The 26,885-nt window shown below is 39.4% G+C and overlaps 6 protein-coding genes across 7 annotated transcripts in view; 4 read left to right on the top strand and 2 right to left on the bottom strand.

The window, feature by feature from the left end:
• The window catches only part of gigyf1a (GRB10 interacting GYF protein 1a), a gene marked incomplete in the record, with an annotated part of 26,936 nt that extends 23,268 nt beyond the window's left edge, over positions 1 to 3,668 (bottom strand). Inside the window, 1 exon segment of the mRNA XM_024287810.2 lies at positions 2,719 to 3,668.
• Positions 3,669 to 3,907: 239 nt separating this feature from the next.
• si:dkey-85k7.11 (endonuclease domain-containing 1 protein) lies at positions 3,908 to 10,504 on the top strand. The gene is made up of 2 exons (XM_024287811.2): positions 3,908 to 7,960; positions 9,768 to 10,504. Exons 1-2 carry the CDS (start codon positions 7,673 to 7,675, stop codon positions 10,419 to 10,421), a joined length of 942 nt encoding a protein of 313 aa, XP_024143579.2. The 5' UTR covers positions 3,908 to 7,672; the 3' UTR covers positions 10,422 to 10,504.
• Positions 10,505 to 12,107: 1,603 nt separating this feature from the next.
• LOC118600042 (endonuclease domain-containing 1 protein-like) lies at positions 12,108 to 14,616 on the top strand. Its single transcript, XM_036216637.1, has 2 exons — positions 12,108 to 12,718; positions 13,917 to 14,616. Exons 1-2 carry the CDS (start codon positions 12,425 to 12,427, stop codon positions 14,496 to 14,498), a joined length of 876 nt encoding a protein of 291 aa, XP_036072530.1. The 5' UTR covers positions 12,108 to 12,424; the 3' UTR covers positions 14,499 to 14,616.
• A 1,536-nt stretch (positions 14,617 to 16,152) lies between these two features.
• On the top strand, positions 16,153 to 19,684 carry si:dkey-85k7.10 (endonuclease domain-containing 1 protein). The gene is made up of 2 exons (XM_024287816.2): positions 16,153 to 17,387; positions 18,925 to 19,684. The coding sequence occupies exons 1-2, from the start codon at positions 17,070 to 17,072 to the stop codon at positions 19,504 to 19,506; spliced, it is 900 nt and encodes a 299-aa protein (XP_024143584.1). The 5' UTR covers positions 16,153 to 17,069; the 3' UTR covers positions 19,507 to 19,684.
• A 195-nt stretch (positions 19,685 to 19,879) lies between these two features.
• ufsp1 (UFM1-specific peptidase 1 (non-functional)) lies at positions 19,880 to 25,094 on the bottom strand. Of its 2 annotated transcripts, none has more exons than XM_024288700.2 (2): positions 24,366 to 25,094; positions 19,880 to 22,729 (listed from the first exon to the last, which is right to left on the bottom strand). In XM_024288700.2, exon 2 carries the CDS (start codon positions 22,610 to 22,612, stop codon positions 21,884 to 21,886), a length of 729 nt encoding a protein of 242 aa, XP_024144468.1. In that variant the 5' UTR covers positions 22,613 to 22,729; positions 24,366 to 25,094; the 3' UTR covers positions 19,880 to 21,883. The 2 variants fall into 2 exon arrangements, with proteins under 2 accessions (XP_024144468.1, XP_024144470.1); XM_024288702.2 differs by lacking the exon at positions 24,366 to 25,094 and adding an exon at positions 23,268 to 23,560.
• epoa (erythropoietin a) overlaps positions 23,756 to 26,885 on the top strand; it is a 28,862-nt gene continuing 25,732 nt past the window's right edge. Inside the window, exons 1-7 of the mRNA XM_036216663.1 lie at positions 23,756 to 24,201; positions 25,456 to 25,583; positions 25,657 to 25,760; positions 25,838 to 26,015; positions 26,117 to 26,234; positions 26,586 to 26,677; positions 26,747 to 26,853. Coding sequence (XP_036072556.1) covers positions 23,923 to 24,201; positions 25,456 to 25,583; positions 25,657 to 25,760; positions 25,838 to 26,015; positions 26,117 to 26,234; positions 26,586 to 26,677; positions 26,747 to 26,853 — 1,006 coding nt within the window. The 5' untranslated portion in view covers positions 23,756 to 23,922. The remainder of the gene's footprint in view (positions 24,202 to 25,455; positions 25,584 to 25,656; positions 25,761 to 25,837; positions 26,016 to 26,116; positions 26,235 to 26,585; positions 26,678 to 26,746; positions 26,854 to 26,885) is intronic.

Genomic DNA, 26,885 nt, shown 5'->3' with positions numbered 1-26,885 from the left:
AAAGGAGAAAAATATATAGAGTGATCATTGTATTGAGAAAGAAAATAATCAAAAACATTAGAGTGTATTTAGTACACTTTCATGTCTGAACGTTTACAGCTAATATAAGTAAAAACAACATGGCTGCTGCAATTACAAATTTCGGATGTTGCGATGACTTTAGAAAGCCACTGCTGTACAATGCAGGTCTTTACGAGGCTAAACAACCAAAAAGTATTTTCTAAGTTAAAAATACTTAACAACAAAATCACCTTTTTTAATACAAGATGCCATACTTTGTTTTTGGTAGCCCATTCGGTTTTTGTCGCAGCTCTTCTCGCTCCTGCTGTTTCTTCTTCTATGGTGTCTAACTATTAGTAGTACTTTTCATGTCAAAGCATTCCACCATGAATCAACCACAGGTCTTTTTTGAGGGGAAAAATGACGTTTAACATATTTAGAGCATTCACATTTTGTGCAATTAAAATTAAAATGCTGGTTGCAGAAGAAAAGTGTCACTTTTAAATAAAATGCAGCTTTAATGTTTACTTATAAAATCAACAAAAACTGTAACCTGTCAGTACTGTTTACAAACTTACAGTGACTTTATGGTATACAGCTATAAAAGGTGAGGCAACTCCAATCCACACAGCCAATCACAAACCTTTATATTGTCAGTGAGATGTATTTGAAGATATGAGTCCAAAGTTTAAAACAAACACAAAAATATTTTCTGTTTAGTTATTTTTCCTTTACCACTTCTATCCTTTATTCTGTTTGTATATATACAAATAAAATTAAATCTGAGTATTTTAGCTTTCTGAAATGATCGGATCATCTTTGGTTTCAGAGGACAGAACAGCTCTAAAAACACCAACTGTAAATGTGAAGATCCGGCTCCACTGACACACTTAGATACCACAAACCACTAACTGATGTTCATGCGCTGGATATAAATACACAGACTTAAACGAAAAAGAGCAACAGATTTAAAAATATTCTGATTATTTTAAAGCTTAAGTAAATGTTATACTTTTTAAAAGTTTTTTTTATTGTTTAGCAATAATGTAAAGAGTTTATAAGTATATGATAGCCAGAAGACTTACAGTTTCTCATATGGTTTTGTGGTCATATTTTAATGCTGTCCATAATCACCCACAAATGGGAAAAAACTTTTTTTTTCTTAGAAGTTTTGGGAAAGTCTTAGATTTTCTCTAAAAAGTGCAGGAAAGCAAACCAAACAAGTGGATTTTTTCGATAAAATTTAAAGTGAAATTTATCTTTAAGTCTATCTTATGTGTCCATACATTTTCCCATCAGTCTCATTAACCGATAACCGTTCTGGTTAGTGCATCCACAACAACACTGCAGTCTTAACAGTCTGATATTAAAGCTGGATCATGTAGGGGGGTAATCATTTTAAAGTGTGAGACAAAAATCAATCCAAATAATTGAATCAACCCAAATATTATGCATTGCTTTCTGCAAGAATCAGCAAGAAGAGCCCATTATTGTGTCAAACTAAAGCAACATCTTCCCCGACGTTTTTGCAACCAGCAGTGCGTCATGAATAACGTTGAGCAACACCAAATAAATTCAGGAAGTTATGACTCTAGTATTAAGATGCTCAGATTGATTCATTTAGACAAAAAGCAAAAAGTCCAACTTGGTTACCAGGAGCAGTAAATAGCAGTTTTCTATGCTCAGAACATTTATGTGTTTGTAAGCTCTCTCTTTCTCTCTCTCTCTCTCTATATATATATATTAATGCAATTTTGTAATAATTTTATGCTTGGGCTTTTTGTTTCTTACCTAAAAAAAAAATCTAAATTTAGCTATAATATCACAAATTTAAACCAAAAATACTATAGTGAAACACCGTTCTTGGCATGTTTTTAATCAGATTTCCTTACAAAATTTAGCCAAGATTAGATCAATCTAGGCTCAAAAAGAGCCGTTTTGAAGCACACGTGCATCCAAATTTACAAATTAAGCAATTAAAACGAATCAAAATGGTATTGCAATGGTGGATATACTTAAAAAATAACATTTTAATGTACTTTTAATTGATATTTAAGGGGTAAAAATCACATTTACCCCCATTTTAATTTTCTAAAAGTCATATCACAACGAATTTATTTTGCAGGCACACCTATCTCGTTTAATATTATTTCTCGTATAACTTCTAGCTTCCCCACTCGTTTAAAAATGCTAAATTCACGGTGGCTAACATAAATACGGCTGGAGGAGCTTCTGTTAGCCGCAGTGAACTCCATCAATGTACACATTTAATCATTTCCTGGTCAATAAAACAAGCTAATTTAACACGTAAACACCAAACAACACGACAAACATTTCGGGAAAATATCGCAATTCGGTTTTGAAAACAAGGGGGAACGGAGCTAGCAGAGCTAGCATGGAGGGCTGCTGGTGACTAGGCCTCTGGCTCGGAAGTTCAAATAACAGCAGATATGATGGCGGAGGGGGGCGGAGTGTTGGGCTCAGACTCCCGGCCTGCTTCGCAGATCTGAGGACGATCACCTCCGCCCCGCTTTACGCGCGTGCTGCAAATAAAATCTCCGACGTGCAATGAAAAGGGCACGCAGACGCATCGCGATGTGCGCCATTTCTGCCCGCGCGGCGGAAACATTCCATCAGGCTGCAGCGGTGGACATTAGCTAGCGTTAGCCTAGCTAGCGCTAGCACAAGAGAGGAAAAAAAAGCTGCAACATGGCTTACCTTCTGTTTGTAGCTACCAGACTGCTCGTCTCGGCGCGTCTACAGCCAAGATATCAGTATGCATTGGTCTCTTTAAACACTGTAAACGTATTCATTAGACAGAAAAATCGCTTTTTAGAAAGTCGTGCTCTGTGTCTTATATTTATTATTCTTTCCCCCTTCGCCTCCAACGGTCGCTGCTGCGTATCAGTTTGTGTCTGCTAGCTCCCAATCGCTGCTCCTCTTGTTGTTTGTGTTTCGGAAACATGGCCGCCCCTGTGGCACCACGTGACTCGGACGTTGACAAGCCGCGAGCCAATGTGGGAGCAGAGCAAACACACCCCTGTTTGCCGGAGCCCCGACCGAACGACCGACCGACGCGGCTGTTTCGGGGTCCGGACGGGGAGAAAACGACACAGTTAGTGGTGCATAGTCGTTTCTGCTCCGGCAAAGTTGTATTCGGGGGTCGTTTAGGAGCCGTGACTTTGTAAGGAGTGTAAGGAGCGAGGGATTATGGGTAATCAGCAGAGGACGCTGTTGAACAACATAAAACAAAATGTTAAATACATTTATAATAGTTGACTTTATATGATTAGAAAATAAAAATCAAATTAAAAACAGCATTTATTTGCTATAATACTAAACATATGTGAAACCTCAGACATTATTGGGGTTTGATTTGACAGTCCGCAATTTTAACAGCTCCAACTCAACTGGGTACAATGTTTATATGGCAACATTCTATTTTCCTTCCATCCACCTATTGGTCTCTCTGTCCATCTTTCCTTCCCTTCATTCTTCCATCCATCTTTCCCTCTCTTCATCCTTCCTTCCATCCATCCTTGCTTCTATCCATCCATATGTCCGTACGTGTAAGTCTTTCATCCCTCTGTTCATCCATCCTTCCATCCATCGGTCCGTCTGACCATCCATCCATCCTTCCTTTCGTCTGTACGTGTCTGTCTGTCTTTCCTTCCATCCACCAACCTTTCCTCCTTCCCTCTGTCCATCCATCCTTCCTTACGTCCATTCATTGGTCTTTTGGTGTGTCAGTCTGTCTGCCATTCCTTCCTTCCTTTCATTCTTCTGCAGTCAGTCCATCCATCTACCCATCCATCTGTCCATCTGTCTGTCTATCCTTCCATCCATCAATCCCTTCCTTCTTCCTTTTATCCTTCCATCCATCCTTTCTTTCGTCTGTGCGTGTCTGTCTTTCCTTTCATCTATCCATCCAGCCATCCTTCCTTTCATCCATCCTTTCCCTCTGTCCATCCATCCATCGGTCCTTTCTTCTATCCATCCCTTCCTTCTGTTCATCCATCGGTCCAATAGTCTGCCTGTCTTTCCTTCCTTCCTTTTATCATTCCATCCATCCACCCACCAGTCTGTGCGTCTGCCCTTTTCTTCCTTCCTTCCTTCCATTTTACTGAAGGTTTCTTCTAAATATGATATTTTTTCTGAAAAATTTTCATAAAATCTGCAATTGTCAACACTTTTTGTCTCTAAATGTAAATTGTTTGCCACAAGAAGAGTCTGTTTAAAGATCCGCTGCACCAGGAAAAGTGAAAAAAAGTTTAACTTTGTTTTAACCACACTGTTTCTTGATGTCTCAGGAGTGTTTTTTTTTTCTCTATAACCTCCATCAAGCTAATATTTGTTTCTGTTTTTGCACTCTCAGACAATCATTATATTGTGTTTTAATTAAATGTACTTCATGGTTTGTGATATTTTGAAACTACTAAAAGGTAAAAGATAGATGATAAAAGATTTGAAAATATAAATACAGATTTAAAAATATAAATATGAGTTAAAAGCTAAAATGTCATTAAAATATGTATCACTATATAAAAGTCATGATAAATATGTTCAGAACTCATACATACACATAGCTATGTACAGTAGATATTATAAATTGTCAGCAGAGCAGAAAACAATTGTTTCACCACCAAACCAAATTACCTGAATCAACTTGTGAGCTGCACATAACAAAAAAATATATCTTGGGTCTTAACACTGACCCCTGAGGAACACCACAAGTAACCGAACTTGAAACTTAGTAAACAAACATTTTCTTTTTGAAATACAAGGAAAGAGTCCTTTTGGGGTCAAAACGTTGCTGGAGCCTATATAAGGAACCACGGGCAGAACATGCAAACTCCACTCTGAAAAGGAACCAGTCGGGATTTGAACCATTGGAGAACAGTTGAGAATGCAAACCACTACACCACCATGCAGCTCTAAGTTTATGCAGGTCAGTTTGAGAAACCAAGAAAAAAATCTATTTTTAATGTTTACACTTTACTTTAACTTAAAATATTTCCTGACAAAGTTTATATAAGAAGGCTGCACAGTGGTGTAGTGGTTAGCACTCTAGCCTCACTACGAGAAGTTCCTGGTTAAAATCCTGATGTGGAGTTTGTATGTTCTCCTCCCATGCTTCAAAGATTGATTGGTCAACCAACATTGTCCCTCAAGTGTAAATGTGTAAGTTTGGGAAAATTGAAGTTTATATAAAACATTGCACTTAAAACTGTAAGTATTATTAATTTTAGGTGACACATGCAGGTAAAATGTATCAGTGCTTCCTTTTGCCCTACTACTACCAACAAGTCAATCCAGACATTCAGGATTTTCTCATCTGTCCACCAGCAGGAAACTTCAACATGACAGTACTGATTTACTTGTTTGATCTAATCACTTTACATTCGTGTTCTAAATACTACTAGCATAATTCGTGTTAAACCAACGACAATACTTTAATTTGACTGAAGAAATGAAGGTAATCCTCTGTTTTCACTTTTCTTTTTTGAATTATTTAAACAGCAACAGCATTTATGAGTGTCTTTTTCTTCATCTGAAGTTATATTTTCGTAGCTTTCAGATCTAGCAGGGGCTTTTTTTACGATTGTGGCTTGATAAGTAAAACCACAGATGTGACGGAGGCCCCTTTCCTCCCCCCGTAGCTGTAAGGCAGCAGTGTTATTCATTTGCTGACGGTGTGAAAAAAGAACAAAAAAAAAACATGTGGCAATAACAGGAAGCATCTCTGCATTCAGAGAGACTGTCAGCCGCGAGCACAAACCCATATCTGGCCTGAAGAATGATCGGATCAGACCACCACTTTGTTTTAGAGAGCTCATTCTGCAAAGAAAAGTCTGATAAGATCTCAAAATTTAGAAACGAATCAACAGCTATGCAAAAAAGTGCGACGACAGAAAAGTCTAGATTTGAAACAAGTAAGCGTTTTAATGTAAAAATATACCTTTATTCAATTTTTTTGGATTGTTTTTTTTATTTCATTCTGTATCATTAGACTATTTTAGTAAAGGTTCAAACTCTTTCTCATCCCAGTAACCTGACTGATCTAGAGAAGATCTATGTGGAGCAGTGGGCCAAAATCCCTCCTGCAGCTTGTGCAAACCTTATGAAAAACTGCAGGAAACGCTTGACCTGTGTAATCATAAACAAAGGCTACTGTGCCGAATATTAACACTGATTTTCCCAGGTGTCAAATATGTATTTAGAGCAGTAGCATACAAATATTTTTGTTTAAATCATACAATGTGACTTCTAGATTTTCTTTTTAGATTGTGTCTGTCACAATGGACATGCACTGATAGATAAAGATTTCCATGATTTCTACAAAATCACGGTGTTCAAATACTTACTTATACTTATATGTCTATATATGTACATGTAGTTTCCCCCACGTATTCACGATTCTTTATTCGCAGTTTCGCATATTCTTGTTTTTTTTTTTTCCAGTCATGCAACTCTTCCGGTTCATCCAAAAAATTTTGACAACTCAAGACACTTGTGGGAATTTTTTGCGTTTGAAGGAGGTGGTGCGGAGCCCCGTCGAGCGCCCTCTCCTCCATGCCCCTTCATGGAGAAATGGCATAAGCTGACTGAGAAGCGGCACAAAAAAAAAATTCTGATTTGGTGAAGAAGATAATTGCAAAGGATGAATATCATCCGGAGCAGATGCTTTTTTATGAAGAAGGAAACACATGCTACTGGTTTTAAGGCATGGAGAGATCTGAGAAATAAAGTACAGTGTCGCTGCAGCTGTGGCTTTTGTTCTGAATTTAAAATAAAGAAAAACTATGTTGAGTAATACTCCAATGTTTTTTAATAAATGTTTTAAAAAGCATGATCAGAAGTGCTCTTGATTAGTATGGACTGATAGCAGACATCCTTTGGGGGTGGGGGATTCTCCGTATTTGCAAATTTGGCGAATTCGCGGATGACTCCGGTCCCTAACCCCTGCAAACATGGGAGGTTACTATGTATATATATATATATATAGAGTATATATACATATATAAAATATATAAAATACATTATATATATACTATATATATATAGATATAATATATATATATATAATGTATTTTTTACAGCTATTTATTTAAGTTTTGTGTTGTCTTTGCATGTGAGACCATAAGTTACTAAAGTCAAATTCCTTTTATGTGCATTCATACTTCACCATAAAATCAGATTCTAAATCAGAAAATTATATTTCAACAAGTTCACTTATTAAACCGTCCTTAATTATCCTTTACTTTACCTTTTCTTTGACAATAGGAATAACATACAATCAATATGCTCCACTATAGACAATTTGGAACCAAATGTGAATTCTTACATTATATCAAAGGAACAAGCAAACTTTTTGTATTGCAACTGAAAGCAAAACTGAGTAAAAATGTGAACATTTGCACAAATCTAGAACGTGAGCGTAACTATAGAAACGATTAAATGCTGTTACGCACATGCAGAAGGGAATGGCAGATAAGCCACGAGCCAATAGATCTACTTTGAACCGCTGCTGCTTTGCATGGAGTCCAACTGTCACAAGCCAGCAAGAGCAACACAAATGGAGAACATCACTGTACAGGAAAAGCTAAAACATGGATTTTCTCAAGTTGCAGGGCTTTCTGTGACGGGCCTCTTGTTTTCCTGCTGAGTAAAGATGCATTTGTTTTACATGCTGTCCTTCTGCCTGCTGAGAGTCTTCTGTCTGGGGAGCGCCACTGTGTCCAACAGCTTCAAGGACTGCAGCCAGTTCTTCTACATGCAAACTCCCCCTGCAGGGATCAGGGGGTCAAATTTAAAGACGATCTGCCAGACGTACGGCGATAAACAGCGGTACGCCACGCTGTACGACCGTGGTCACCGTCTCCCGCTCTACTCCGCCTATGTTTTCAAGAAGTCGGATGGGCAGAAGAGAGTGGACACACCGTGGATGTATGAACCTCAGGTAGAAAGAAGACAATTATTTATCCAGAGATTAATCAATTTTTAGCAAAACAGTTTTCTAAAGTTTGAATTTCTCTCCAGTTGGACTAAAATTTTTAATAAAATAAGCCACTGTGTTGCTAACTGGAAGCAGTTTGCAGAAATATCCCCCCCAAAATTAAAATGTTAATTTCTCTCCCTTTGATATAGGCCTTGACCACAACTGATGGGCTTCTCTTAAACACTTTGTCTTGTAGTATGCTCAAAGTAGATAAATATGATAACTCCTTTAAATTATACACCATAGTTAATTTGAGTGTGAACTTTGGTTCTTTCAGAGTTCAAATAAAGCTTTAATCAAATGCATCTATATGGTGGATCGACATGTAAGGGTTTCAGTAGGTTTCGGGTTGTATGGACGCATGGAGCGTTGTAGAGAGGAGCGGCTGCATCATAAGGGGAGCACAGGTGTGTTTTGCAGGTTCCTTGAGGTTTGCATGGCCACCTTGCGGGACGTAATGAAATTGGTATCTACCATTGACAATGAAATTACCGGTACCCAAATTGGATTTGCGAAAACAAATTTGCCATGTACGAGGTGTGCAGGTGATACTCACCTACTCTTACGTGTTATATAAGTATTTGCTATGACCTGTCGCTCAGAGGATGTCCGTAGAAACAATGCCCATGAATATTTTTGCTTTACCGGTCTACAATGTTTCTATTTCCTGCAGTACACCTGCGGGCCACATACAGACAGCCCGTATCCACCCCTAAGGGCAGGTGTGACTTCGGTCTAAGTTTCGTCAAACTTTTTACCTGAGAAGATGAATCTTAGTCCAGTCCAAATAGTTTCGGTATGTGCTCTTGCTTCACATTGATAAGGCCCAGCTTGGATCTTTTCTATGTGGAGTTTGCATGTTCTTGGTGTGCATGTACGGCTTTTCTCCAGGCAATCCGGTTTCTTCCTACAGTCCAAAAACATGCTTCATGGGTTAATTGCAGATTCTAAAATTGTCCCTTTTGTTCCATACATCATAAGCACAAGCAACATACAATAGCTATAGCCTACCAGGAGTGGCCAACCAAGCAGCTGGTTGGCTCAGTAGGCTGGGTGTAGGGCTTCAATCCCCAGTGCGTGCATTGAGCTTAATCCAGATTGGGTCCTTGGGCAAGACCCTTGATGCTGCTGCCTAACTGGGTTCCCCTGTGACTTTTGAATGCAGGGTTGTGTCAGGAAGGGCAGTGGGTGCTGTTTCGCTGTAGCAACCCTGAATGGGATGAGCCAAAAGGTGAACAACAACAACCAGGAGTGGCCAACCCTTAAGTCTCCCTGTTTTCCAGCTCTCCCTGGACAGCTTGACGCAAACAACCTAAATCAGGTGCGTTCAGCCAATCAGGATTTGGAATCACTGGAGTCAACAAATCATCAGCAAGCTGGTCGGGGAGAACTGGAAAACAGGCAGGGTTGAGGGTCTTGAGGGCCAGGGTTGGGCACCCCCAATCTATGCAAAAGTTTCACGATACACTTACCACATGCATTGCAATGGTTTGTTCCATTTTGATGGTGTCCCTTCATGGTGTCACAAGAATCGTAAGGACCTGCGAGACATACTTAAGCTCTTCTTGAGAAGTCGTCAACCATATGGGTCAACCCCTGTACAGGTGCATGTGACTAAGACATTAGGTATACAATGATTCTAACTTTTATCAGGACACCAAAGGGACGTCCAACATCCAAATCTTGTCACTTTCCCTCTTATGGATTTGTCTGATGAAAAGAGAAAAATACAGATGATAAACACCAGATTTCTGTCCTTTCCCTCCAGTTGGCATCTGAAGATGAAGGTGGGAACATGAGGGTTCTCCCTCTGAGTGCAGACATCCCAGCACTGGTAGAAGACAGTCAAGCGGTGTTGGAGGATTACACCGATGCGGTGGAGTACAGACGCGCTCCGCTCAACCCCGACCTGCACCAAGCGGAGCCTGATGACAAGTCCTCCACTTACACCTTGACCAATGTGGTCCCACTGATCACAGACTTCCTGGATTCCTCCTGGAACCCCTACTTAGAAACCATCCGCCGACGCCTGAACAACTTCTGCCATGGCAAGTCCTTCATCGTGACGGGAGTCACTCTTCCGGGGATCTCCATCCGCCGAAACAACAGGGACCGCATGACGGCACCAAAACACCTGTGGCTGGCGTACTGCTGCCCGCGGTTTGACCGTAACTCCCCGTACGAGGTCAGGTTCATGTTCCCAAGCTACGGAGGTTACGCACTGAATGAACATGTGGGCTTTAACGTGGTCGAGGTGCCACTGAAGACTCTGGAGAGTTTTCTGAGGAACCAGGCTGATATTTTGAAGGAGATGACAGTTTTTTATAAGGGCTGTTTGTCAGAAAACACCTTCAAGAAGAAGAGGAGAGACTTGACAGTCACCCAACCACAACCAGAAGAACGAAGGACCCCTAACTTTTGAACTTGAAGACAGTGTTAAAAAGTCTCGACTCATATGTTTTGACTTAATTAAACTCACATTTCCAATAAAAAAAATGTGTCTACTACAAATTCTTCATTTTCTATAATTATTTAAAATCATTTCTCATATCTCTTCTTGGCTCTAGTTTAATCCATTTCGTCAAGTTCACTGCCTGACTTGACAAGAACAAACCTGGTGGCAATTAGTATAGCAACACAAATTCATAATTTTCATAGGGTTAACTGTACCTAAAGAAAAAAAATAAGTAAATCTAAGTTTTTGAGACATGGATAAACGATAAGAAAGCAGTTGATTTGAATATTAATGGTTACAATATATATGTTAGCAGCAGAGTGAATAGAAGTGGATGCGAAGTGGCTGTCTGTGTGTTATTTAAAATGTAGATCAGTGGAAGTCTTGACTTCTGTAAATGATGACACAATGAAGAGTATAGAAAAAAATATTCAAAAAGGTAGAAATATTATTGTACCAATGTATAATTGGTGGCAATCTTCATGAAAGGATGAATAGAAAAGAACAGAGAACAACCATTTCAGTACATATACTTTTATTCCAGCGGTACAGGATACAAATTATTTTTTTTAATCTAACATTTTATGCGAACACAATTAAGGTAGACTTAGGTTATCTAGAAAGCGTGGTTAAGAAAAACGAAGCACAAAATTAACTTTGATTATCCACTTTGGGACTGTTAGCAGCAGGAGAAGACAGTATGTACGGTAAAATCCTGTTTTTTTGTGGATGAGCAAAAGGAAAAACTTTTCATTTCATTCCTTTGGCCCAACATTGGTCTCCACCTCCCCTCCTCTCATATATTAAATAAAAATCCTTAAACTTCATCCATTGTGTGTTTCTATGCTCCCAAGCATAATTGGGGGCTCGTCCGGGATTATTTAAGGATTTTTTCTTGGACTGGTAATGTTAGGTTGGAGTGTGAGGGCCTATAAGCTAGCAGGAGAGTGTGTAGACAAAGAGCTCTCAGTAACGGGGAAAGGAAAGGGGGGACTGGGTCCCGCTCACAACTCAGAGGTACATTTCAAATAAACTCCTGACGCTCTGCAGAAACTATGACCTAAAAAAAATTAGGCTTTTTGATTGTCGCTAAAACGGCATAATTAGAATTAAAAGACCACTGGTAACACTTAAAATAGATCAAAAGATGGTTGGAGTGGGACATGAAACACCAATTATGATCAAAAAATTAGGTTAAGTTGCATCACTAAAAAATGTAACATAGTAGTTACACAATATAAAACTTGATAATCCATTTAGCAAGATTTAAAAAAAATAAATGTTGAACCCCCTCCTCACATTTTTTGATCTACCATCATTTTTAAACTTTTTAAGCAAATGACATAATTTCAATGCATTCTAAAGCAGAGAAAAACAGCTTTTCACCAAATCTGCATCAGAATCCATTGGGCTTAGCGTAATTGCGTAAACGTTTTAAGAGTTGTTAGTTCAAAGAACGTTTGCTATTTTGCTGTCGCTGGTATAAAAAGGTTTACATCAGGTAGGGATAGTGTCCGTCTTTTAGACAAAAAAGTGCAATCGCTGAGTAACTACTGATAATTTTCTTTTAGGTTTTTTTCCTCTAAGGTACCTCTTGTTTCAGGAATTACCACTTCTAGGAGTTTTTCCAATTGTTTCTGAGTCAGTCTTTGGTCCACTCTCAAAAGTGCAGTGTGAAAGATTGTTTCATTTCAATAAAGGTGCGAGTACTTTTGTATTTTCTAAACCTAAACACTAAACTATATTATTACAAAGCGACTCTAAAATTCTAAGTGATGTGAGGAAACCTGATGAATATTCCTGCTCTTCTGTCTGAGGGCGGATCAACTGAGGTGTGAGGAGTGCATTGCTTTGCATACTGAACCCTGATTACCTACGGTCGCTGGTCCACTGGAGCTCCACTGGCAGATGTGAAGTCACACCTGACTCGGCTCACTGGAGGACTATTCGCTAGAACCCTCCTTTAGATCATGGCATCAGGTTTAAGCGTTAGCCTTTTGTTTGTTAGCATGCTGCTGTCTGCAGTGAGATGCAGGGTGGAAAAGGAGCTATCTCCGGAGTGCAAAGCATTCCTCTACATGGGGACGCCGCCGAGAGGACTGGAGCACCACCCTGTGCGCTACATTTGCCAATTTTACAACAAGAAACCGCGCTATGTGACTCTGTACCACAGCGAGTATCGCATACCCATTTACTCTGCCTACACTTTTAAGCGTACGGACGGGGAGAGATGTGTGGACGTTCCTTGGATGTACGAACCTCAGGTAAGGAAAGCTGGAGAGCTGACTCTGAAAGTTTGAGCTTTAACCCTTTAGCTTAGCTCCAGTGTTGACGTTCTTTGAATTACCGTAATTCCTCAGTTGACGCAACTCCAATGAATTCTGAAGCGCAGCAAAGCAGCTTTGTACTAATATGTAAGGAGTTAAAGTAGTAACATTTTTACCTGATTAATGTAACTCAACTGCTTCTGACGCATAGAAAAGTGTCTGCGCCGTTATAGAATAAAGTACAAAGGCCGAATCCGAATTCTTCCCCTACCCCAACAGCTTCTCCCCATCCCTCCAACTGTAGGGGCATTTGAAGTATTACAGACAACTCTACCACTTCAAATGATCCTACAATGGGCATGTGCTAGGGCTGTCCAAAATAGTTCTTTTAAGGGCTAACCCTCATGGCAGAGGGAAGCAGAGCCCTTCGCTGTGAGGGTGTTCTGCGTCGCGCTGTTGAGTAGTAGTGACATCCAAATTTCAAGATTCCTTTTTTCCATAACTCTCCGTTTTTAGGGCTAAATTTAGGGATACCCATAGTGGCAGGGGAAGAATTCTGATTCGGGCAATTATCATAATTCCAAGGAATTCTGAAGCAGACGAAAGCAAAAGCATGTCTATTTGTGTTGTATACTTGTGCAAAGCTCCTTTAATCTGCGTCAGAATCCATTGGAATTATTGTGTAATTGGTTGAAGAGTTACTGTAGGTCAAGGAGCATGTGTTGTTTGGATTTCACCAGTGACATCACTAGTAATAACCATTTAAAACCGGAGCTTAAGCTTCAGATTGTCCTTCTTTTCTTTGGTTAACTCTTTAACTGTTTACGCAATCAACATCTTTCTGAATGTACTCTGAAATGGAGAAAAGTAGCTTCGCGCCAATATAGAACACAAAGCATAATATGAAACACAAAGTCTTGCTATGCAAAGTGTTGCATATCACAACTAACGTAATTCTAACTGAATCTGAAAAGGGAAGAAAACTGAAAAGTATGCCGGCTTTGCCATGATACAACACAAAGGGTTGCATATTGGCGCAAAGCCACCAATGTGCAAATTTGTCCGAATTTTATTAATTGCATAAACGGTCATAGAAAAGTTATGGTAGTTGTAGATTCAGAATCGGTTTGAGCAGTAAACTTTTACCTCACAGTGTTATGTGTGTTCATACTCTGTTGTCTTTCTCTTTGCGCAGTTGTCAACACTTTCCGAAACGGATGAGATGCAGCCCTTCCCACGGAAATACATACACATGAACTTTGAGGACTCCCAAGCGATCCTGGACGATTACACCAACGCCATACATTACGAGCGCGGCACCCTGAACCCAGACGAGCACCAGGACGAGCTCGACGACAAAGCCTCCACCTACACCCTCACCAACGTGGTTCCCATGGTGCCTGTTTTCACCAACATCGTCTGGAGCAAACAGGAGCACATCGTCCGCAAAAGGCTGAACAACTACTGCCGTGGCACGGCTCACATCGTGACCGGTGTCACCACTTCCGGAACGAGGATCCGCCGGGACAACCTGGATCGCATTGCGGTGCCCAAGTACGTGTGGTCGGCTTACTGCTGCACCGACTTTGACCACAACACGCCGTACGGTGAGCGGCACAAGTTCCCTTCCTTTGCACACTACGCCCTAAACGAGGACGTAGACAACAATGTGGTGGAGATGTCCGTCCAGAAGCTGAAGGATTTCCTCGAGAAGACGATGTTCTTCAGCAAGGACTTTCAGATATTTGTAGGCGACTGTACCCCACCAGCAGCCTGATGAGGATATATTTGTACAAAAATACATGTGATGTCATCAAGATTTGTGATATAAACAAGTATAAAACAAAAGTGGTTCAGAGGTTGTGAAGAATCTTTACTAGCAAATGCGCTTTCACCGACCCAAAATATTTTCTTAAGAGAGAATTAAATTAAAATTGTGTTTAAATAAAAATGAATTATATCAAATGAAATAAATGTGGGACTCATTTTTTATATCAACCAAGTTAAATAAATGTTACACATTTCTTTAGTTTTTAGCAATAGATTAGATTAAGTTCTGTATTTTCTTTGTTTTATCTTTTCATAGTTTAATTTGTTGCAAAGGCTTTTATGCAGATAAAAAAAACAGTTTTAGCAACTTTATATGGAAAAAATGAAATTTTGGACAAATTATGCAGGTGTCAAACAAAGACACAACAAGAAGCAAAAAAATATATACAATAGAATATATATCGTGGTACAGTCTAAGGATGTATCGCGATACAATATGTGTCACAATACAATACATATTATGGTACAGTCTAAGGATGTATCGTGATACGATACGTATCCCAATATAATACATATAGCGGTACAATCTTGGGATATAACACAATACAATTGCAATACAATACATACAAATGTCACAAGAATATGTAAAAAACATAATTTTCATCAGAGTGAGTATTTAACCTGCAGTCTAAATTTTGAAAAATCTTCAAACATAAAAGCAAAAATCAATTGGTTTAGCAATTTTAATAAAAGAAACTGATATAAAATTAAAAAAATATAGTTTATGTTTCCTTGTGGACATCAAAAGAAAGAAAAAGTTGAAAATCAAAAGAGTTTTTCTAATAAAACAGGTGATAAGCAGCAAAGAAACCATGTGAGTATTTTTGCACACGTCTTTGCATCTTTACATGTTTTTTAAGAAGTTTCTTTCATCATTGATGAACAGCAGAAACACATTTTAACCAAACGTAATTGGTAAACCTGGCAGGAAGAAAATCATTTGCATAATAAAGTCATAAAGAGCTTTTTTTCTTTCTGCCCCATTTGGTTCCCTTGAAAAAGATAAGAAGAATTTGCATTTTGACTTACAACTACAGGAGTCTGAATGTACCAGACAGCTGCTCCCTTTCTGTCTTGTAGTAATAGATTCATGTTTTAAGTATTCAAGTCATAGATTATTACTCAAAGGATTTATTTTTGACTCATTTTCACTTCACTGAAACCAGAGAAACATATCATAGACAATTTTAGAATTAAAAAATGTTATTTTTTTTTTGGATCAAATTAATTGTTCTTTCTTTATATGTTGGTAATAATTACTTTATATAATATATTTGCAGTGGATGTTCAAGAAGACGTGTCCAGTGTATACATTATGGGTTAAACACGTGTTGTATACACTGGATGCATGCCCTTGAACACACTTTTAACCCATGATATATGCACTGGACACGCATTCAAGAACACGCGTCCAGTGCAGACATTACAGGCTAAACGTGTGTTGTATACACTGGACGTGTGTCCTTAAACGCGCCCTTAGTCCATGATATTTACACTAGACATGCGTTCAAGAACATGCGTCCAGTGTATATATTATGGGGTAAAGCCGTGTTGTATACACTGGACGCGTGTCTTTGCAAGAACGCACGTCCAGTGTATACATCATGGGCTAAATGCTTGTTCTTGAACACTGTATAGGTCATGGGCGTTTCACCCATGACCTATACACTGGACGAGCAAGGAGGGGCTTCTTCTCTTTCTACTTGTTTTTACTAGCGCATGGCTGACACCTGCATTTGAAAGGGGTTTTGTGTGAAATATTTCAAACTGGTTTAAATCATGAAGTTTGGGAAACTAAATGCAAACGGTTTGATTCAGTGTCCTTACAATGGCGGACATGGATTAGTATTGTGTCAGGAGAGTGGCCTTGGTTCTCTTTACTTGGAAAAAACGTAGACGTTGTTGGGCTCGTCGCCATGTTCGAGTGCACCACATAAACCAAATCCGAGTCCTTTATTGGTCAAAGTTTAAACCGGTTTAATGCGTTCTCGTAGAGCCCAAAAACTTGCGTAGCTACTTGTGAGCATGGGAGTTTTGAAACACGTTTCCATAGACTTTTCATCGGAAGTGGATGCTTGAACTTGCAAAATGCAGCGTTAGACTTTAACATGCTTTTATTTTGACAGGTTTGCCCATCGTTGTCCAATCTTCTGCCAAAAATCAAACGTGATTTGATTGTTAGAAGGTCAAGGCTCTGGCGACCTGTCCAAAACACATCACCAAAATGAAAGTGTGTCGTGTCATGGAGGATAAATGCAGGATAAGGATGAAGCTGAATGTCCCACACACGTCTACACTACCACATGTAAGAGTCGTGGACGAGGACATCGATAAGGTGATAACATTCAGTCATTTAGAGCTGCTGCTACCATCCATACATCCATTTGAATATATGGAAAGGACTCCACAGTGGGAGATTAGGTTCTCTGCAGCACAGATGAGGCAAGAAGGGAAATGTTCGGTGAGATCGAGCTGAGAAGGACTTGCAGGTGTTGCTGAGACCGACTGTAGTGCAGCGATGGAACCTGGATCTGTAAGCGGTGCTGCTGCCTTGCTTCTCACCGTCCTGAGCTGTGTGTTCCTGCAGGGCGTCCAGGCAGGCGTGGTGGGGGATTTCAACCATGTGGAGCGCTGCAAAGACTCGCTGTTCATGGGCACCCCGCCACGGGGCTACTTCCCCAACGCCTTCAAGAAGATCTGCCAGAGGTACGAGGATCAACCGCGCTACGTCACTCTGTACGACGCACGCCGACACATCCCCATCTACTCTGCCTACGTCTTCAAGAAGTCCGATGGGGAGAAGAAGGTGGACTTCCCATGGATGTTTGAACCTCAGGTGGGTTCGGGCTCAATCGATTCCGTTCCCTTAAATCCAATAGGAATTGTCCCACCGTATTAAGTCTTTCAGCGGTTAGGGAGTACTGAGGAAACTTTATATTTGTTTTCTCAAATTTGACCATCTGACTTCTTCTATAAAGAGTTATGAAACGCGTCCCCACTCCTCATGCAATTACCTTTTGGATTACCCTCACCAAAAATATGTATACTTCAAGTATTTGTTTTAAAATATACTTAAAAATAGAAAAGTATATTTCTCAAAGTGTGTCAAGTACACTTAAAAAGTATACTCTCACTTTACTAGCGAGTGTACTTCTTAGGTCATTTTTAGTTTTTATAAGTATACTTAAAGTAACCTTTCTAATTATTAGTTTACTGGCAATAAATTCCAAGTTTACTCATATTTTATGAAAGTACCATTAAGAAAAGGTTTGTGGGCAGTAAGAATTATAGGCAAAAATATTTAGTATACTTAACATGAACTTATGAACTTGTTAAGTTTATCTCTAATAAATGCCTAAAAAAGTAAACTAAAAGTAGACTTAAAACAAACTTGGGTATTGACATTTTTTGTTAGGGTACTGCTGAACACACCATAAGGTTCTGGTGATACCATATGAGAACTGTAATCATTGGTTATTTCTCTATAGAAGTATATCGGATTTTGGCTCCTTGGAGCCAGTGGGTACTTCCTGTTTGGAACAGTTTGGGGGAGGGGTCACCCGGCTATGTTCCTTTGTACAGTCAATGGGTGATAGTGTGTCTAAAGCACATGTGTCAAAGTCAAGGCCCGGGGGCCGGATCCGGCCCTCCGGGTAATTCTATCCGGCCCTCCAGATCATTTTATTTTATTGTTATTAATGGCCCAATGTTATCTTACGCTTATTTCTAACTAGTATAATTTTGACAAAATATATATTTTATTGAGAGTAAAATATTAAAAGTCATTTAAGGTTTAAATTGATTTATTCTGCAATAATATTCCTGTCTTTTTATTATTCATAATTATGTAAAAAAGTTACAGTTTTAAAAGTTGTAAAAATTGTCATTCTGCTAACATTTTGGACTATTTTGGCATTTACTAAGATTTTTTAGGCTGTTTTGGAGTTTAGCTAATATTTCAGCTACATGCTAGCAGTTTCAACTAACCAAAGTTTTTTCTTTTTTTTAGGCTAATTTAGCATTCAACTAATATTTTAGCTGGCTATCAACTTCAGTGTTTTTAGCTATCAATTTCAGCATCTTCAGCTATCAGCACTAGCATCTTCAGCGGCCAAATTCAGCTTACAGCATTCACACTAGTATTCAAACTATATACTTAATTCATAATTATGTTACAAAGTTACTGTTTTAAAGTTTTAAAAATGTAGTTCTAGAATTTTTAATAAATGTTCATCCTGTCCAGCCTGAAACCTAAGGTGTGTTTTGGATTTTGGCCCCTTGTGCGATTCAGTTTGACATCCCTGGTCTAAAGAGAAATTACGGTATGACAGAGTGTTTCTTCAATGAAAATCTAAACGCTCTCCTGTCCACAGTTGGCCTCAGACAAGAGCAGCAGCAACATGGAGCCCTTCCCTCAGTCCTCAGGAATGCACATGAACTTTGAGGACACTCAGGCGGTTCTGGAAGACTACGCCGACGTGGTTCAGTACGAGCGCGGCCAACTGAACCCAGACGAACACCAGGCCGACCCTCTGGACAAAGCCTCCACCTACACCCTGACCAACGTGGTCCCTCAGATCCGGGAGTTCAACCTGGGCCCCTGGGCCGAACACAAGGACCTCATACGAAGGCGCCTCAACAACTACTGCCGTGGCAAGGCCTTCGTGGTAACCGGAGTCACCACGTCGGGCCACACCATCCGCCGCAACAACCTGGAGCGCGTGGCCGTCCCGGAGTACATGTGGTCGGCATACTGCTGCACCGAGTTCGACCAGAACGCGCCCTACTTCGTGCGCTACAAGTTCCCCATGTTTGGGGCCTACGGGCTGAACGATCGGGTCAACAACCACATGGTTGAGGTTCCTCTCAAGAACCTGGAGAAGTTCCTCAGAAGCAGGATGGACGTGGACAAGAACTTCCAGATTTTTTACAATGACTGCGCCTCAGAGACCTGAGCCGAATCCTGATTTCCGCCGTCCTTCGGTTCCTGGGTGGGTCAGTGCGGCCCGAAGCTTCACTAGAACCTTAAATATATGTCAAAACTTGATAATTTATTTTAAAAAGTGATAATAAAAGAAAGCTGAAAGTGGTATTTGTTTCAAGCTTGGTCGTTATTTCAATTCAATATTAAAGTCCAATCTTTACCAAATCCAAAACCTGTTTTGGGAAACTAAAAAGTGAAGACATCGTTATATCTAAGAACATTGAACCTAAGTCATTGGTTCTTCAACTTTCTCAGGTATAAATGTATTAACCCTCATAGAAGACTGAAATTTACAGAAAAACAAAAACATTTTAGAGCTGAATTGATAAAACTTAACACACTTGTAATAAAACAGTATTTATTTCTAACTTGTAACAGCTCCAAGCTGCCTGTAGGGGGCCCTAACTCACAGATGTTGGGAATTTCATAGTCAGAATCATTGGTCAGAATTCAACTTGAATGTCTGGCCTGCAGAGAAAAAATAAACGCAACCTACATTCTTTTCAGTTTTATTTATAATCTGATTCTGATTTAAATTTAATTTTGGAAAAATACTGGATTCTCTTAGTCCTGATGAACGAGTCAGTGTCAATAATACATTGGCGAACTTCTCAAAGCTCACTCCAATCATCTTTTGATCTAATTTAACAGTTTTCCCAGAGGTCTTTTAGCTATGATATATATTTGGCCTTTTTTTAATTTTTATTTATTTATTTAGCCTTCTGTGGTGCCATAACAAATGAATTTATCCTTGTGAAATCAATAAAGTTCAATTCAATTCAATATCTGTTTTAGATATAAAGCAATTTTATCTCAATTGTATGGAGCCCTGGACATGCCATAAAAAAAAAAGATTGCCTCCATCAAATTGATCACTTGTGACCACAAATAGCTAAAATGTATGTGCAAATCAGTAATTCATGGACCCAAATTGTAATTATATTGGTATTTTTGATTAAAAAAAAAAAAATCGCATTTTGTGGCCACAAATTGACATATTAGCACTTTGGTGGCTCAAAATAAAATGTTCTGACGAAAACGTAGTATTTAGCGATGACAAATTGGCACTTTGTGGACATTAATTAGTATTCAGTAGTCGCAAATTGACATATTGCCATTTTGTGGGCTCAAATTTGCATTTTGTAGTCCCAATTTAGTATTTTGTGGAGACAAATTGGCATTTTGTTAATATGTTTTGGGCACAAATTAGTATATTGTGTTTACAAATTGACATATTAACATAATGTGGGCTTAAATAAGCCTTTTGTGGTCCATATTTAGTGGTCACAATTTAGAATTTTGTGGCAACAACTTGGCATTTTAATAGTTTAATAGGAACAAATTAGTATTTTGTGGTCACAAAAGGACACAAAAAAATGCATTTCCTTGCCACTAATGGACATGTTAGCTTTTCGAGCACACAAACTCATTTTTAGTCGCAATATAGTGTTTTATGGTGACAAATTGGCATTTTAATTAATATTTTGTGGGATTAAAGTATGTATTTTGTGGTCCCAATTTAGTATTATGTGATCAAAATTTTGAATTTTGTGGTGACAAATCGGCATTTTTAAATATTTTGTTGGCAAAAAATATTTTTTTTGGGCACAAATTATTATTTTAAGTTTCTTCAATTCCTTCTAACTTGTGGCCACAGATTATTCATTGAATTAACAATTTGTATACATATTTTTTTAGTGTTTGTAGCCAAAATAATATATTTTAAAAAAAATGTCCTTTACTAGGACATATTTTCTGCAGAACGGCAGGGGTTTTTCAGAAATTCACTCCTGAGTTGTGACCGTTGATGTGGAGCAACCCTATCACCCTTTTCTCCCAGATTCTGAGAGCTCTCTGTTTACATGTTCTCCTGCTATATTACAGCCCACCACACCCTCAACATAACATTAGCGGTGCATCAAAAATGGGGAGCGATATCCAAAACAGTTCTGAGCCAAATGTACATGGATCTAGTCGTCTACAAGTTTATGCAGCAGAATGGGGCGGGGCATAGGGCCTGTGACCCGACCAATGTATTTGTGATGTCACAACTACAATTGCCATTTTTGATTTATAACAATTTAAATACAGAAATTCTCCAAAATACAATTTTAGTCTTAATTTTCTTTATATGTCCTCCATTGTTATAGCACCAAGCCTCCTCTAGGGGGCCCTGATTCACAGTCGTTGGGAATTACTTTCATTTGTATCTAAATAAAAGTCAGAATTTGAATATAAACATTTAGATGAATACATTTTGAGTGCTACTTTAGTACAAGCGTATAAACACAAATGCCTCCCAGCTTTAACCACACGGTGGCGCCACAGCTCATCGAGGAGCTGATGTGTTATGGCGTCTTTTTGGCAGTTTGTGGCAAACACAGATTATAGAAGGAGGTCTGATCTAAAGACGACACTCTCTTCCAGGACACCCACCCTCCCCCCTGAAGATCCTCCTTCTCCAGGTGACTCCCATAATAGTGGGGGTCCAGGACCAGCAGGTGGCTCCCGCCCTCCCCACTGCACACCCCTAGAATCCCCTTGGAGGAGTTGTCCCTGTCCCCCCCCATCATGGCAGGAGACCCGTGCTTCTCAAAGTGTCGGTGGAGCTCCTGGACGGCGACGCTCTCCAGCTCCGCTCCTCCTCGAATGTGGACCAGCTTGGAGGGGACCTCGTAGAGGAGGTCCAGCACCAGGGAGCCCTCGACGGTTCCTATCCACTCCCGGGAGCCTGCAAAGGAGCCGGGCTTGTCCCCCACGGTCACCAAGGTTTGCTGGATCTCCGGTAGGCTTGGGACGGCTTTACGTTCAGCGCCCCCAAAGTTGCAGCAGATCCAGGAGGACATGGTCTGGACAGTTCGATACCCGCAGCCCCATCCTCGGTCGTCCTGACCATCACAGCCGTAGTGAAAGTAGACATAGTCCCCTCTGATCATGGAGCATTTAGACGGTTCTTTAAGGGGCTGGGGAAGACCTTCGTGTACGTTCTTCATCAAGGTTCTCCTGAAGTTCCCCTCGGCTGCTCTCCCGCCCCAGTCGATCTTCTCCTCAGATGCTGACGCCGCTTTTTTCATCATTTGGTGATTTATTTCTGCTTTAATTATTCTGTATTTTCAGCAAAAACTACTTCAAATGGTCAAACAGCTGTTCATCAAACCGGAATGAATCTTGTGTAACAGTTATATCAGTCCTGACTGCAACAAAAAACACAGAAAGTTCCGGTTTGCACACTTAAAGCATTTAGTGATACTCAATAGTAAATATTTATGCATAAAAATTTAAGATTTTTAAGCCATAATTTTGAGTAAAAACTAGTTTAAAAACGCCAAAAGTTGTTCTTCAAAGGGATGGCTTTGATGTGTAACAGCAATAATAGTCCTGACTGCGACAAGTAAAAGGTTCCGCCTGCCACAATGTCGTTCGCCTTAAAGCGTTTATTATCATTCAATAGTAAACATTTAAGTCTATAAATTTACGGCATTACTTTTTCTTTTTTAATTATCCGTTTAGGGAAAGACTTGTTTAAAAACGCGCAAAGCTTTGATGTGTAACACCAATAACAGTCCCGGTTGTAACAAGTAAAAAGTTCCGCCTTGAATAATTCGGGGCACTTAATAGTGAACATTTAAATCTATAAATTCCTTTAATTTACTGTAAGCGAACTTTTGAGCAAAAACTAGTTAAATAACGCTAAACAGTTCTTAATAAAACGTAACTGTGAAACAGTAATACCAGTCTTAACCGCGACAAAAACAAAAAGTAAGTTCCGTTTTTCCCACCGCGCTCATCAGCCTTGATGCGTTCAGGGACACTCGGTGGTAAACATTTAGATATATCGGTGTCCGATACTTAAGCAAAAAACTACTCATTATAAACGCTAAGCAGTTGTCCGTAAGTGTGAAACTGGGAGCTTCATTATGGAATACGATTACCGGCTCCGACCACAACGAAACATATTTAGTCCTGTTTTTCTACACAGCTTATTCACCTAGAAGCATCGAAGGACACCCAGTGTTAAAAAACGAACAAACATTTTCTCTTTAATTTAAGCCATTTTACTTTATTTTTAAAAGCTAAACCCAATTTAAAGAAGTTCAGTTACATATTGGTGCGTTCAGGGAAAGTAATTCATTGATCTTTTTCTTGTAAAATAAGTTGTTATTTTAAAATAAACCTAAGTTTATATTGGCCAATATATATATATATATATAATTAAAAACATATCGTAAAATATTGAATAAGAGTGTTTACTTTAGTTCAATAAATCAGATTTACAGAGTTTTCTTGGCGTCCTTAAATGGATCCTACCAGCCGGCCAGAAATAACGCTAATTAGCGGCTAAAAGTCTTTATTCTTTTGTTTTTCTACAATATCAAAATATCCCAAAATGAGGAAATTCGTTGCAGTTTCATTGTTCTTATGTTGCGCCTCTTTCTCAGAGGAACAAACGTTAGAAAACCCGGAGAACGAGGAGCTTCAAATACAATGCGAAGAAAATAAGATGAAAATAACTGTTCAGAGGGAATTCTTCTGGAAAACAAACACTCCGTTCAGACCGGAGCTCATTCGGCTCGGACAAAACTCAACCTGTGGACCAGAGAGGCCCGGAACCGACACCGAGATGGTTCTGTCTGCGGGGCTGCAGGAATGCGGGACCGAGTCCAGGGTGAGGAAAGTTCGATCAAAACTTCATATATTTAAATATGTGGGAGCGGGATTTATAGATTAAAATACAGGTGATTTATTGGTCACACTGGTTTCATTTTGAAACGCTCTGAAACGTTGTATTCACTTAATTTAATGATATTTATAACAGAAATGAGAACGTACCTTAACTCCAATTCCCAGAATGCACCACACAGCATTTCAGTCGATGAAAATAAAAAACTGTTTCATCTTAAAATTGAAGAAGAATCTTTTCACTAGGTACAAAACAGGAAAACTGCTACTTTCGGTTCGTAATATTAAAAAAAAAAAGTATTTTTCATGCGATTTGGGGAGACTTCCGGTTCTCGTTGGGAACTTCCGGTTCTGGATATTGACGTATGCAACCTTTTTTTTCTAATATTTTCAATTATTCCTGCCCGAAGACCTCATTCCACCACAAGAATTTAATAACTTTCAATTATTTAAAAATTTGTAAGTGTTTTGTGTTTCCCTTTTGTGAATAATTCTAATTGCAACAATAAATATTAACTTTACTGATTTTTTTCTTTTGTTTTTAAAGTTATCTAGACAGGTATTAAAAATACTTTGCATCAACTAGAATTTGATTTTTAACGGGAAAATATCATCTTTAGGACTTAGACATAACTACTATATCATTATGGTGGAATTTAACAAAAACTAGCTATACAATTTATTATTTTTCAGCTGTTTTTGGCTATAAAAACCCAATTTAGGTGTTCTTAGTCTATACTGAAAGTGAGGGGGTATAATTAAAGTTTACTGTTTTATATAATGTAAACTTAAAATATTCACTTTAGCCTGGATAAGTATTCAGTCAGTGTACTTTTTAAACTACACATACATGATCTATAGTGGTTTACTTGCAATAATTATACTCAAATAAACTTCAAGTATACTACTTTTTTGTTAAGTTTATGTTCACTAAAAAATATTTTAAAGTTAGAAAGGATTTATTTGGAAAAAATCTAAAAAATCCCACCTTAAGAAAGAAGATTACTGTTAAAAAATCTTTAAAAAGTATAATAAAATGAAATGGAATAAGAAATCTATATATAAAGAAAATTAAAAATCTTCACCCTTTGATTTGCCATTTTGTGTTTTAAATAACTGTAGACATATTTTATAAAACATTCATGAGTATGAAGTGAATTACAACGTTAAAGGGATTTAAAATGATGAAAAACAAAAATATTTTATAATAAAAAGTGTTTTAAATCTACATTTCTTGCAGGTTTACGGGGAATGGCTCTTGTACTCCAATCAGCTGCTGCTTTTCCCAGCTGTTCTCCCCACCGCCACCGGCAGCGTGATCGTCCGCGGCGTGACCACCGTCATACCTGTGGAGTGCTACTATGAAAGGTGAGGATAGACTGTAAGGAAGACTTTTTTAAATCATGTTTCCTATAATGGATGGTTTTTATGTTGAAATCAGGAAGCAGAAAGTTAAAGGAGAGCCGCTGATGCCGACCTGGATACCGATGACGTCCACCATCCGCGGCTTCGGCCTCCTGCACTTCTCCCTTCGCATCATGGCAGGTGAGTTCATCCTGTTCGACTCTGACTGTCATCAACACCATCCCACCTGTTCGTTTTCCTGTGCTCCTCCTGCACAGATGAATGCACCTCCACGCGCAGTTCCTCTGTCTTCCAGCAGGGGGAAGCAGTGTTTCTGGAGGCCACTGTGGATTCGCCGCTGCACCCTCCCCTCACTCTGTATGTGGACCAGTGCGCCGCCACCATGAAGCCTGACCCGGTCTCTGAGCCCAAATACAGCTTCATCACCAAACACGGGTCGGGTTTGTTCCCTCAGAACCACCTGCTGGAGATGAGATCCATGAACTTTGGCTGATGTATTTTATTAACAAGTCGTCCCTCAATTCCTTACATCACAGATGTCTCATGGACAGTGTTCTGCCAGGATCTACTTCTAGATTCCTGCCCAGGAAGCAGGAGAACCGGCTGTGCTTCAGCATCCAGGCTTTCCAGTTCAGTAAGACACCTGTGGACCAGGTACTGAGTGGATTCTTGGCACATATGGATTTAATGACAGCAGTTCATGTGTCATTTTTCTGATGACGGAGGACAAATTTGAAGAAAGTTCAACTTAATATTGCATCTATGAGTATTTTTTATTCAAATACTTGTGAATCAGGAGCAGACGAAAAAATGCAAATTGAAAAAGATTGTTTTTGTGTCGTGCCAATCAATAGTCCCGCCCACAATTCAGAGGGATATTCTGCCACTCTGCAGAAACTATGTCCGAGACAACAACACATTTTAAATTTGGGCTAAAAACAACATGGGGGCACTTTAAAAAATAAATCCAGATGATCAGTTTGGGACTTTAAGCTTTTTCCTCAGATGTTTATCAGCTGCCACCTCAAAGCCACCCTGAAGCAGAGCTCCCACAGCCACCTGGATAAAGCCTGCTTCTTCCACAGACCCACCTTCAGGTCAGTATAGCGGCTCCGATGCTTCACAGATTCGCTGGGTTACTCAGGAGGGTTTCTGTCGTCCTTCAGCTGGCGAGCCACCGACGGGAACAGCGCCGTGTGTGAATGCTGCCACTCGGACTGCCTGAGTCTGGATGAAGAGGAGAACCGCGGGGACTCCACGTCATTACAGATAGGTCCGAAACCAGTGTCTCTGTAACTTCAAAAA

The sequence above is a fragment of the Oryzias melastigma genome, linkage group LG18, assembly GCF_002922805.2.
Source record: "Oryzias melastigma strain HK-1 linkage group LG18, ASM292280v2, whole genome shotgun sequence".
Taxonomy (NCBI): domain Eukaryota; kingdom Metazoa; phylum Chordata; class Actinopteri; order Beloniformes; family Adrianichthyidae; genus Oryzias; species Oryzias melastigma.
Note: the sequence above shows the minus strand (reverse complement) of the source record. Positions and strands in the feature narration are given on the sequence as shown.